The sequence below is a fragment of the Vicugna pacos genome, chromosome 7 (assembly GCF_048564905.1).
Source record: "Vicugna pacos chromosome 7, VicPac4, whole genome shotgun sequence".
NCBI classification, from domain to species: Eukaryota; Metazoa; Chordata; class Mammalia; order Artiodactyla; family Camelidae; genus Vicugna; species Vicugna pacos.
In genome coordinates this window covers 70544898-70559645 of record NC_132993.1, presented here as the reverse complement: position 1 = coordinate 70559645, position 14748 = coordinate 70544898, and the positions used below count along the sequence as shown (strand labels likewise).

At 34.6% G+C, this 14748-nt stretch overlaps 1 protein-coding gene across 5 annotated transcripts in view; it reads right to left on the bottom strand.

The window, feature by feature from the left end:
- Positions 1 to 14748, bottom strand: part of CACNA2D1 (calcium voltage-gated channel auxiliary subunit alpha2delta 1) — a 420595-nt gene that overhangs the window by 164255 nt on the left and 241592 nt on the right. For all 5 annotated transcript variants that reach the window (XM_072965120.1, XM_072965122.1, XM_072965123.1 and 2 more), the window contains exon 5: positions 3817 to 3858. In XM_072965120.1, coding sequence (XP_072821221.1) covers positions 3817 to 3858 — 42 coding nt within the window. The remainder of the gene's footprint in view (positions 1 to 3816; positions 3859 to 14748) is intronic.

The following is a 14748-nucleotide window of genomic DNA, read 5'->3' as shown; positions in this document are numbered from 1 at the left end:
TTTTAGACCTAGGGGGAACCACCTTGTCTGTCCGACTTTCCTCTTACTCCTCATGACTGTTTCAGGGGCTAATGAGAGGAAGGTGCAGATGAGGGAAGATGAGGACACAAGGTCCACTGGCACTTCCATCTTCTGCAGGCTGCCCCGTTCCATGAACAAAAGGAAACAGACGTCGGTGTTAATAATGAACTCAAATACAGTCCATAGTCAAAGCCAGTCCCGCCATTCCCCTCTTAATTTTGTTTCCACCCAATCTTGAAACAGAACAAACATTTTCATTTTCACCACGCGTAAAAAGAGTTTCCTGTTTATTTGCAAAGATAGCACCACCTCAGAAAGTGAACAAATCTTCACAAATGCTATGTAAGTAACAGGGATGCTGAAATACAAACATCTGCCCAAACTAGCAAACATTATCTCAACAATTACTCTAAATCATTAAAGAGAGAAACTGACTAAGACTGTTACCTCAAGATGCTAAAAAAATTAAGAGAAGACTATCCCTGCATAGAAATACTATAGTGTAAGGTATTAATTATACCATGAAAGCCACAAATGTGTGACAAGTTATTTAGAGCACCCAGAGGAAGGAAATACCATTCGCTACCTAGAAAAAAAAACAAGAGGAGGTAGTATTTGAGTTAGTTTTTAAAGAATACTTAGCAATATGACTGCAAAAATTGTAGGCTGTCATAGTCAGGTAATTAGATGCGAGACTACGTTAATTAACATTAACGAGCACAAGGGATGAGAATGATTGTCATGAATTTTTCAGGATGGCTATGTACATTATACCCTCCCTGAGAATAGTGGCCTATCAAGTACTTTAGCCCCATGTGACTTGCATTTTTAAGTTTCAAGGCAAAAATTTGTTTAAATGAGTATAGTCATAATTTTTAAAACATATTACATAACCTAAGGGACAATAATTTTACCGTTATATTCAGCCACCTCTTCAGCTAAATCTGGCTGTCACTAAGTATTCATTTTTATACCCAGAAGGTGAATAGAAATAGCACTGATCTAAGTAGAGTAGCACAGATACTATAAAATGCCCCTGAGGAACTGTCTTATATCAAAGTCCTTGAAAAACTTACAGCCTGACCGCTCCGCACAAACTGACTAATTCAGATGTAGCTAATAGAAAGTTACACTGCAAAGAAATAACTGATCGCCTTTAAATGCTTGTTTTACCTTTAAGTGAGGCCATGTATCATCATTATAATGAACAAAATCAATAGATTACGCTTGAATATACCATTCTTTATATTCAAATCATTCTTTATATTCAAATTCTCACCCTTGCTCTTTCCTTCCCTTAAATGTTGGTGTGCTGAGGATTCTATCCTGTACAATCTTAAGGCATTTTTATTTTTATTTTTTATGTGTGTAGATGTGTGAAGCAGGCAGAGTAGGACAATAAAGAGCAGAGGAATTGTGGTGAGCTGGAGAATGTGTCACATCCAAAGGCCATCAATTTCACTCTGTTTTTGTGTCAGCACACCACAATAAACCTGTAGCTGAATCTGGCCCTTTCTATTTATACGGTATCGCCCTTGCTGGGGAAATTTCAGCCCTTTGTTTTCAAAGTCTACTCATAAGTTAAACATAAAACTATTCTAGGCCTCAGGGAACTTATACTTCAGGGAAGGACCCAAGGAAATAACTATAAAGACTTGGGGAGGAGGTGGAAGTGCCACCAAGAAGAAGAAAATGCCATTTCATTACAAAATCATATTGGCTTAGGAAAGAATTAGTCAAGTTCCTTAGAATTATGAATACAATATTCAGGAATATTTATCTATTGATAATGTACAATATTATGAAAGCTATATAAAAATTTAGAAGCACAAAATAAGGGACCATCTCGATAGCATTCAAAAAACTATTTGAGAACAATATCTAAACTCAGATGACTGTCAGGCAATGGAAAGAAAATGACTGATGTAAGAGAATTGGGAAATAGAGAAATAACCAATACTCCATTAGGCATAGGCCTACGAAAACAAAATAATCTCCTACTAATGCAGAACTGGAGAAAAAGTTAAAAATGATACCCACAGGCTCAGTACTTACAACCTGTTAGCTTCCCTCAGTCGGCATTAACATCTAAAACAAAATATGTATTTAGTGCTCAGATATTCACATCCCCTTTCAAACATGAGGATAAATTTATTAATTGATTAATATTATTTCAATATTTAGTGCTCCAATTAGTTCCCTTTTGTTCATTAGACATTAGATGCTGGTGTAAAAGATGATAAACTCACATTATATAATCTCCAATCACCAATTTTTAGTAATGGATATGGCTTTGTGGAATCTGAGCAATGAAAATACACAACTATATTGGCACACAAAAAAGTACAGCAAAGAACAGTGATAGTAAGCCAATTCAAATCAAAACAAGATGGCATTTGATATATGAAATATCAAGTACTACATGTATAAAGTTGGACTACAGTAACCACTTAAATCCAGCTCTATATTGCAAAACTTTTGGTAAGGATGAATACATTTTACAACCCTTAACACTTCATCTCATAAGCAACATTTTTCAAAAAAAGGTGTAAACAGTAAAAATCCTAAAGTGAATATCAAAGTGCAACACTGACTTACATTTCTTAACTTTATTTCACTCTAAGGTGGTAAATATTTCTATTGCAGAAGAAAATTTCTTCGTAGTGATCAAAACACATGCATTGAGGATGACTGAAAAAAATACTCAGTACAGCACGTAATTTTATAATCATTTTAGTATAAAAGAGAATTTTTTTCCTCACTTCTAAGTTTAAAAATTTGGCTATATTTAATTGATAGAAGTCACTCATTTGAGTGGGTAGAGTTTGGGCATTCACTTTAACGTGTCAAAAAGAGCAAACTGAAGATCCCTGCAGAAATTGCTAATTCACTCTCAACAAGTACTCTTCCTAGTCTCATCTCAGTAACGGAATACCGTATTTTACTTGGATGCATGCCTACCCAGGGGGAAAGAAAGTTATATTCCACATTTTCTTACATCTAGGCAAGACTAGTCACTAAGCTGTGGACAATGGGTGCAGACAGAAGTGATGTGTGCAATTTCCAGAACATGCTCTTAAAGGCACTGAGTATGTCCTTCAGTGCCATCTGCCTCCTTCCTGATGTCTAGAATGGGAAATTCACTGTGGGCACTGGAGCATCCCTCTTGGACCACACATGCAAAGGGTATACTGAAGAGAGCAAAAAACAGGACAGGAGGACCCTGGGGCCTGGATGACTGAGAGTTGCCATATTAGGCCTTGTACATAGAATGTTACATGGGAGACAAATAACCTTTTGTCTTGTTTTAGTGCTTTTACTTTAGGTCTCTCTGTGACAGCCCAATCAATATACTAATCATAAAACATGGTTCATTTTTATTCAACATCTAAGGGTTTACAAGAGCAATGGTATTAGTACATCTAAAGCACTTTGAATTTTTCCAATAAAAAGTTTTCACAGTGTAAATGTATTATCTTACAGTTCTTTGCAGATTCTCAAAACTTTTACAAGAATCAGACCAACTCCAGCAAACTTGAGTGCGTTAGCAGATTCCAAGAATATGCAGAGTTAAAACAAAATATGTGAATCACCTAGTCACCTGTAGCGTGTCTTAGACAAGAGAAAAATAGTTTGAACTTAATAGGTTTTAATGCCCTGTGGGCGACGACAATTTTAGGGCTGAACTGGAGCATGAATCCAACTAAATCTGCTAGGTCAGCTTGTTTGTAAAGCCAATCACCCTAGTATAACTAAGTTTACCCTGAAATTTAATATAAAACTTTTAATACTCACATCGAGATCATCCTTAGCATTATAGTAGACAACTTCGTTGCTCTATAAAAAAAAAGAAAAGACAAATGCTTTATTGATTTGATTAAAAACATAAAAATATACTGGATCAAACGCTGAATACATTTTATTCATATTTTAAATAATAAACCCCTCATAGTATTCCTTTTACAATATATTCCACAAAGATCCATCAAGATTAGTCAATATTTTCTAAGAACATATTAAAACACTATATCAGTGATAGCCAAAAAGCACACCGTGCATTGAGGGAAAATACCTCAGTACAACTTTGAGAACAATTTCTCAAGAAAAAAATCTAAAACTTCATAATGCAAATAAGTTTTACATATACACACACACACACACCCCAAACCCACATACACCCCCCTACACCATGAAATGACAAATATGATAATTCAAGAAAAATGTGTAAGTGGCTTGTTAATACTTTGCTGAAACCATGACTTCTAAAAAATATATATTGAGTGTTGAAATTATCCTTGAAAGGTCTATCTGCATGATACCAGCAGTAATTCCTTGATGAGATTCAGATAAAGGATTAAGAGTGTGAATTTAGATAGCAAAAAATACCAGCTAATCCAACACTCTAATGTTCTCATATTCTACCCAAGTGGCAAATAATTGTCAGCTCTTTAAGAATAAACGTGTGCTGAGATTTCTGCTAGCCATCAATGCTGTTGAAATATGACATAAATATAAACTATGGACACCACTGTGTTATAGAGGGGAAATGAGAAAGAACAAATAAAACAACTGTCAATGAATTTTAAACTCCTATTCTTTTTGTCTACCAGGCTGGTTCCATGCAGTATGAAAACAATCTACTTATACTGATTTCTTTTTCCTTTCTTCTCGTCCTGAACTGATCGAAGATATGCATAGTCCATCTTCTAGATACCTTTAGTAGTAACTTGAGCACTAGGCAGAAGTGTACTTCTCTGTGTTTCTTAAACATTTACAGACATGGACTTTTATTAAAAGGAAACAATTTACAAAAATTTTTTAAAAGTATTTGGGAAAAACAGACTAAATTAGTGCTGATTAAAGTATGTTTCAAAGAAAATCACTAGTTCTTCAAGATATAATAGATGCTATATAGGCAAAAGTAATCTATGGTTGTGATTTCAGAATAAACAATACATTTTAAAACTGTCTCTGAACAGTAGGACTTGACATGGCCTTAGTGTATGAGCGTACATTATAAATCCTCAAGAGAAAAATGAGATCTTGTTTTGTTTCCAAGACTTCTTGCCACTGATTCTACCTTCCTTTTTTGATTTGAGAAACATAATGTGATAATGAAGATCTATAAAACAGAGGTCTCTCTGAAGATCACATAACCAAACCAAAACCTACATAGATAAATACAAGACCATATGATTCATAATATTGAGTGAAACCCTTGAGTTTCAGTTTCTCATTTAGAATCATTAGAACTGTTTAAATTACTATTTAATTGATTTTTTTTTAAAAAAAGAACTATGTAGCTAGACAATTTCCACATACATAAAATTCTAATTCCTGAAACATTACTTACAGCATTAGTTTTGGAACAAATTAAATTACAAAATCAGAACTTATCACATACACAAAGCAAGAGACTCTTCTGAATTCTCCTGAGACCCAAATCCAATTACTAGTTTATTGATCCCCCATGGAACCCTGTTAATTTATACTTAGGAGACAATTTTCAATTTAGAAGGTGGATTCCACCAAAAGCTAAAACATTGAAAAAGTTTACCTTCATTTAAATATTATGTCTGCCAACTGAGTGCTTATATTTACAGAATGGAAACATGTGAAAAACAAGGTGAAACTACATTAAATTTCAAGCGGTTCAGCAGCATCATTTTCAAATTCATTCAATACCTAGATACAAATACTGCTGTGCCAACAGAGACACAAAATAAGTTAAACGTATCTACCCTTATCCTTTAGGTAAAATAACACACACAGATCAACTACATAAAACAACTTATGTGGGATTACACTTGGTCCATGGTGCTAGATCTAATGGACTAAACTGATTAGTCGACTTTTTTCTTATGTGCAACATATTTACAAATAAACATTAACAAATAAAGATAATTTATTAAACCTAAGATGAAGAGTATCATATACAACATCAGAAGAGGGTAAAGTATGATAAAGAAACGTTAGTTTTAACTAAGTATTTTGATTGTATTAAGATACACTGTCCTTCCACTCAAAATAAAAGTTAAAATGGAGATCTCAGGTTATTTTAGAATTTCCAAATTTTTTTCCTTTGTTACATTATATATGAAACCCTATTACTTGCGTCTTCTTTTAGAAGCTCTACATTCCTTCTAAAACTGTTATTAAAAATGTGTATTGCTAGGCTTATTTAAGTTTTATGCCTTTACACAAAATTTTCTGCACTTTAGAAGACACGTAATTCCTCAAACTGGCTTTTTTTTTAAGAAGCTAATTGAAAAAAAATACATTGGTCATAAAATAATATCACATGCTAAATGTTGATACTCATTTTATATTCTTGCTTTTAAAAAAGCTCTTTCTTTACACAATGTGCATTTCTTACATGGTCAAAATATAAATGCAAAGGAAAACAAAAGTGTAACTCTTTATAGAAAAACAGCATAACTAGGAAGCACATAATCAAATACGTGTGCTTAGATAGGTTGTCATGTTCTACTAAGAGAACACAGACCTTCGTGGTATGTGAAACTGATTATATCCACTGTCTTAAAACAAAATTCCTTCTCCAATCAATGTGACGTTGCTTTTGGCTCAGAAGCTTTTTTTCAACCTCACTTTGCAGTGACAGCACGCACATTTCATTATTCCCTTTTTTTACCCAACAAAAAAGCTCAAATGATCAATTTTAGTAAAGATAAATCTCTGTAGGGCATCAGGATTGGGGAAGGTGTAACTGTGCATTTAATCTGTCAACCCAGTCCACATACATGGCAGTGTGACACTAAAATAAATGGCAAATACTCACAGAACATTTAATTTGTATAATCATATAAAAATATTTTTGTTCATCATCGTTTCTTAGGGAAAATTGCAGTGATTTGCTTTACTGTGGCTTCTGTTTATATAGTTTCAGAATTACTTGGTTCAGAAATAATTTTAAACGTAAGCTTGAGACAAATAATTTGGTGGTCATAATTCTTTCCTATCATATTCCCTTATAAGCCATCTTCTCTGCTTTATACAAATATATATTAGCCCTGCTATAATTTATTCAGATGTGTGCAGCTATGTTAAACGAAAGCAGTCTGAAATAAAATCACTCATATCACTGAGTCATCAACATACACCAGAAACAATCTTAAGAGGACTGGGTTAAAGGACAATTCTCAGGAGTAAAGGACAACTGACACTGAATTAGCTCAACTTCCATGTTCCATGTTTTTATAGGGATGAATTTTGGTTAAAATTAACTCTGTGCTAAAAGAAAATTATGAGAGGAAATTGTATAAAAGCAACTCGATGGTCTGAAGGGGCAGAGTTAGAGAAGAGGCAAAAGTACCAGCTGAATTCCTTCTCCTCATCCCACCTAGACTTTGTCCAGGGAGATTTTGAGGTCTCACAACCAACAGAGGGAGCCACACCCCATTCATTCAACAGTACTCTGGGACCTCACTCTGGGCCAAGTTTTGGAGAAACAAAGATGAGGACAATCTACACTCTGACCTAAGAGGCAAGTTCTTGTCCTCCTGATTCCCACGTTGACAAGGTGTTGGGCAGCTGGATCAGTTGTTTCAACCCGCTAAAACTGAAGAGTATCTTAATATCCTTGACTGGTATGACCACATAAACCAAAATGTTCTCAGGTTTCAAAATAGGTGAGAGTTACGAATTTCAGATATTTGACATATTCCTCTGTTGATCAATTCAAGCATATGTATTTGCAAGTGTGTGTGTGTCTTTCTGAATCATTTATCTGCCGTATCACTCAAAATTCCCTCAGTCCCTTCTCTAGAAATTACACAGTTCTATCAGTATTATTGAAGACTTCAAAACTATACACATAAACTAATTATCACAGGCACAGGCACAGATTAGAGAATCGAGTCCTCTTGCTTCCCTTTTATCCTTCTGGCTAAACATTTTAATGCAAATTATTAAACAAAACCATCTTGGAAGGTATTTCACACCAAACACAGAGGTTTTCAGTGCATTACGAGTAGTGTGATAGGACGAAGCTAGCAATACCCTCAAACTAGATTCAGAGATTAGTTGAACCTTTAGAGTGCTATTTTTCACAATTTAAGCACCACCAGATGACAAGAACAAATTGTTTCATTTCTGATTTTTAACCAAGTAGTTTAGTTATTTATTATCTCCTGGAAATAAATTTACCCAAATGGTTCACGCTAATATAATACCGCCCTTTACTGAAATTTAAACCATCCTGCACCAAGTTGAGAGATAAATGACTTTAGTTTCCCAGTGTCTACTGGGAGTCAAAAATTAAATCTGGACAAAATAGAGCATTCCATCTTAAAAATGTATATTGTGAGTGACAGTCCCTTGAATGCCACTTTCCTATAAACGTGGCCTCTGATGAATAGTTTATGTTAAAAATCTGAAGCTGAAGAACAAAGCTTCAACATGGGAGTAGGATGTTGCCAAGGAGAAGATTTAAATATTGGAACTGAAAATGAGGTTTTCAGAGCCAGTATCTGAAATATGTGATACATTCAAAATTCAAATATATCTTAACTTCCTGTCTGATTTACTAATTCTTTTTTCTTGGTTACACACTTACTCTGCATCTGATCGACAGTCTGATGATTCTGGGGCAACTCTATTGTCTGCTGAAGTCACTTTTTAAAAAAGTCTGATTCTTAGTGTCATTTTATCGCTCTTTATTTCCAAATATGAAGTCAATAGGATGAACATTAAGGATACTCTTTGTTATAAACAAATTGTGTGAATGATGCCCGCCAACCAATATCCACAGTTTAGCTCAAATCCTTTAACTCAAATACTGGGATTCATATATTGTTGTAACAATTTGACCTGGTAACCATACACCCCACTGATACTGATTGTGCTTAAGTCAACCACAGTACCTGAGATGAGATAATCAGCAGCACTGACTGTGTGAATGAAACAACTTAAGAAAGTGTTGAGGGGAGAGCAGGGTGTGTGGTTGTCTGTACATCCATGTGTGTGTTGGGGAGAGGTGTTAATGGGTGAATGTAAGAGAGTGTTTCTAAAGACAGCTAAAAGTAAGCAGAGGAATAAAGACAGCAGTCCTTGAAAAAAGGTATTTTTTATGCTGTTATATCTGTTTGGAGTTTGAAATGCATGAAAACATTGTTTATGAAGATAAAAAGTCTGAAAAGTAAAGACAGGCACAGGTCCATTTAGAGATCAGTGTTGTCAGATTACTGGTCTGAAAGAAGGTGATAAACCTGCATTGATATTATGTGACAAGAGGTAGTAAAGAAGACAACTGATGTGAAGTGTTTAGTGTAGGTCTACATGTGTCCTCTATAATATTATCAGCCATTACTTTATATAACGAAGAATAAAAATCAGGAATATCCATAGAATTTTTCTATTAGCTTTATCTGGTACATATATATGAATTAAAATAAAATACTTATAATTTTATTTTCTTAGATCAGGTAGTATGCTGAGTCTATTTATTTAAAGTCCTTTCTGCAAAGATGCTAAGTAGCCGAGTATAGAAGGAATGGAATTACTAGCTGCTATCATTTTTAATCTGACAAATTAAATGAGGTAATTTATAAGAAAGTCTAGTACAAACGATAATTAAGTGTTGCTTCTATATGCAACTTGTCCATTAAATTCCCATTAAATGTTTTGCTAGGTTCCAAACTTCTTTGTGATTCTAAGCACTCTCTGTCCAATCCCCTATCTCCTTCACACATCCATCCTCATTCACTCCTGCCTGGAAAAACTCCAACTCTGTTAAAGACCCAAAATTTGCTTGTCCATATCAACACGCAAACTGTGAAATCTTGCTGGAGAAAAGTACACAAGCAGCCTCATGAAGAGTTAAGTCTGTGGTTGTCATGTTTTAAAAACAACAGTAAACCTGTGGATTTGCTTTGTTTGGTCTTTTTTTTTTTTTTAATTCAGAAACTCCAGTATCTTTGGGAAACTTTCTTCCAATCACATGATTCTGATGGCTGGCAAATCATACCACTCTATTTTTCTGACCACAGACATTTACAGGTGCCTAAATCTATCCAATGATAGCGTCTCATTTCCCTATTCCTTTTTCAGAAGTATACCATTTTCCATGACTGGTTATGGTTACAAATGCTGTGCTGCTTAAAGTCTCAATCCTGATATGTCAGAGGCTACACCTATCTACTGGCTTCTTAATTACAGAATCAATAAATTTTTTTCCTTAAGTATGTTAGAATGAGGTTTCTAACTCCTACAACTGATAGTACTAACACAAATACCATACTCCCTACAATGTATTTTTCCATTCTACTTTCCTGTTACTAACAGTCAACAGTACTTGCTTGAACTTTTATTTCTGTTGGAGGCATTACGAGACTATAACTCTTCTAGAACGAATTCTCCTGTGCCCTGGATGTTAGCCCTTCCTGCGTCTTCCTTCATCCCCTTTCTTTCCTGTGTGTCCAATCTTCTTTTTTTTTTTTCTAATTGAAGTATAGTCAGTTACAATGTGTCAATTTCCATGTACAGCATAATGTCCTAGTCATGCATATACATACATATATTTGTTTTCATATTCTTTTTCATTACAGGTTATTATAAGATATTGAATACAGTTCCCTGTGCTATACAAAAGAAATTCATCTTTTATCTATTTTTATACATAGCGGTTAACATTTTCAATCTCAAACTCCCAAATTTATCCCTTTCCACCTGCTTTCCTCTGCTAACCATAAGATTGTTTACTATGTTTGTGAGTCTGTTCATGTTTTGTAGATAAGCTAACTAGCGTCTTCCATCTTTTCTTCAACCACATTCAGTGGTTTGCAAAAAGATTTATGAGATAAAAATCCAGATGTGTTATGGCATGAAACTTTTTTTTTGGTCTTAAATTTAAAATTCTAGCAGAAGATTAAAACCAAAAATCAAAGGAGCCAAGAGATGAAAATTTTCTTAGCTCATACATAAAGAAAAAAACATTTTAATATTTTTTAATACTTCTCTAATGAACTAAAAGTCAAAACCCTCCTAGGGTCAAGTTAATCTTTCGTGAGTAGTATATCAGCAACTAATTACTATTTTAGAAATTCTTTTATCAATTTCTTTACTCACTAGCCATTAGAAATGAGTTACATAATACAACATGGAATAATTATATAAAACTTGATTATATGCTTGAATATCACAGTTCCAATCAAAATGATGAAAGTGTAATAATAGTATTGCTAAGATGCTGCTCAATGATTATAATGGAAATATACAAATAATCTATTCCTTCTCTGAACTCTCAGCATTCATTCAGAAGTATAAATATACCTTGAGCTTTGTACACAGTACCAAGCTCTGTGCTAGAAACCTAAATACATATGCTTTCTTGAGAACCTGATTGTTAAAATTACACCAGTGAGTAGGATATTATCAATCTCAATTGTATGTTCAAAGCAAAACAGTATTTAAACCGAGTTTAACAGAGGTCCTCTTAACCCTGAGCAAGTACGTATTCCTTCCAAGTACTGCCGTTATGTATGTTAGAATGAGGTTTCTAACTCCTACAACTGATAGTACTAACACAAATACCATACTCCCTACAATGTATTTTTCCACTCTACTTCCCTGTTACTAACAGTCAATAGTACTTGCTTGAACTTTTATAGATCAGTGAGTTCCTTATATACTTAATGTTCACCTAATAATAAGGAGAATGTCTAATTATCTCTGAGACATTCATTTATCTTATCTGTTCTTTTACCTCTGCCTTATCAGTTGTTTTAAAATGTGAATTTAATTTTGGCCTTTTTTTTTTAAAGCTTGCCTCTGTTACTTTTAGTAAACACTATTTTACATTTATTCATCAGGTAACTGTCATTATATATTTGTTAAATAGTTTTTTTTTTACTGTTGTCATTATGGTACTTGAAAATTGAAGTATTAGTAAGTATCTGGTCCACCACATTAACCAATCAAGAAGTAAAACTATCTAAGAGAAATGGTCACAGCAAAAGAGAATAAATCCAACCTTTACTATGTATAATGACCTAATTACACAAGTGATTAGGTACTCCAGTCCCAAGCTTTATGTACTATGAAGCTGGCGACACAATTGGAGCTCTCATCCTAGATGAAAGAAACATTTGTAATATTCACCAAAGGAAATGTTCATTACTTCTTCACAAAAGAAGCAATTTTTTCCCAAAAAGGAGAGAAAATTAAATTCTTTTGATTTGAGTAGAGACATGGTTCTATTATGTATATATTCAATGCTAGTGTTTGGAATGAATGAACTACCAATGAATGGACAGATAAATGGAAAAATGACTATCATAAGCATATAAGGAACTATTAGAAATTCTAGAGTAAAAATAACCAAAAAACACACAAATAAACCTGTATGCACGTGTGCACACACACATATACAAAATGCATTGGAGTAGAGAAAAAGTATATAGCTTTAATAAAGCTCCAAATAAGTTACAACATTGACCACTTTCACTCTTATAAGAAATCAAGGAGGAATTCCAAGTGGACTGTGATTTCAGAGTTCCATGTTCTTGAACTTCAGAGATCAATTCCTATTAAACATTAAGAGCTACAGCAATTGATTTCATCTGATAAACTTTAATAAGAATCTGCCTATAAGCTTTTTCAGTGTTCTAAAGGATATTGATAAATGTATTATTTAAACTGTAGGATAAAAGCCTAAGTAGAACATAAAAAGATAAATACACTATTTTCTTCCACTAAATCTCCCAGGAACCTCAGTCCAGAGTTGAGCAAACTCTGAGGAACTTGCTTTAATCTGTGACTGGGATAAAATCAACTAAAACATTAACATTTAATCCATCAAAATAATCCACTTTCTATGCTTCTTCCTATTGACTTAGACAACTCACAGATTTTTTGACTCATGATCCAAGTTAACAGTACTTGATCATAACAATATATGATTTCCTAGCAAAAGAATTGTGTTAATTTTTCCATAGGTAATATTAGCACTGCCTTTCCAAATTAATCATTATCAACTTCAGAAAATTATCATACTAAAGTAAAATATATGGAGTTATACTATGGCCAATGAATTACTGAGTATAAAATAATCTAGCTAAAATCAGACCTTCAAAGAAGATTAAATTGGTCACCGCTACATCAGTTTAATTCATCTTCCATTGGGTTTGAGGAGCTATGTAGGATGGGGAAGAAGGAGGAGAAGAGACATTTATTATGTGTCCTTTAGGGGACAGGCATTTTCATACATTGTGTCATTTAACCTTTACAAAATTCTTTGGATACACAATAGGTATGATCTTTTTGAAAATAATAAATTGATAAAAATCTAATTAACCTTGCATCACAGTATCACATTGCTTGTTGGATTTCACACCCATCTCTCCCCTCCACCCCAACTCCCCACTATTTTCAGACATTGAAAATTCTGGCTAATACAAATACATCATTGTTTAGCCTGGATATTGTATTAGCTTTAAGTCTCTCTGAGGCAACATTCTCAAAAGCCAGGAGGCTTGTTAAAGTAGAAAGGAGATTTATAAACTTCAAAAATGGATAACTTTATGCAGAAAGACAAAACTAGGAAGTCTCAACAATGAGCCATTCTTAGAAAGAACTAGGGATGTGGAATAAGGGATGTTCCTTCCCATTAGAAGGATTGACGAGAACTTCCCCAGTTGGGCTGGAAAGCAAAAAAAAATCTCAAGGAGAGAGCTAAGAGTGAAATATATAGGACCTGATTTCTCTTATAGGTACAAAACAAAATGGGAAAGAGAAGACGTCTTTGGGAGAAATACCAGAGTGGAGCAGAATGTGTTGCCCGCCCCATTTGGCACTCTGGAGTAAACTCCTTCCACACCCAAATTACAGCCAGGAAGCTTTCCTTGCTGTAGAAAACTTTCCTAGTTTCTCTACCTCAAGTCAACGTCAGGTATCCCTGTTAACATCTTCCATAGCAACTTCTGGTATTTTCCTCCTCTACAAACCAGGGAGAACAACACTGGTGACTTTACTGGTTTGTTCCATGAAATTAAAGAGTGAAAGCCTGCTCCAGAGATGAGCTACAACCACTTCCTAAGTCATTACACTTACCAACCATATTCTGTTCACATGTCTGAGCCCTGCGAGGGGAGAGACAAAGTCTCCATCCTCTTTGTATTCAACGTGTTAGGTTGTCAGTGATGACTGAGCAAACCTGCCCTCCTCACCAGGCTGCTGTATGATCTGCTTAATTACTTTTAACCTCTACAGAAAAGGTCTTTAAGGACAGGTTTCTAGCACTGTCTTAGATTTGGTTCCCCAGAAGCAGACACTAAGAATATAACTTACTGGGAAGATAATCCTAGAAAATATCAATAGGAGAGTGGAGAAGTGAGATATGGAGCTGAAGAAATTCAATACAAGGTGTGTCTTTTAAAAAAAAAAAAAGTAGCTGGGCAACCAAGTTCCTCTAGGAACTGCTGATGGATTCTAGAATATGGCTCAACACTGCTACATCCAAAGGGTGAGAAGACTGGGGTAGTATTCCCCACACCAGTCATCGCTGGCTGAAGGCATTCAGTTCCGCAGGTTCCTGCCACCACAGAAAGCCCTCAAGCAAAGACCTGCAGACACCTAGAATATGAAGCTACACGAGTGTGTGTATGTGCTGAGATGTGAGAAGGGAACCAACATCTACAACAGGCACACAGTGAGCGTTTTGGAAATATATACTGAGCACGCGACTTAAACAAATGACTTTAAGCACTGACT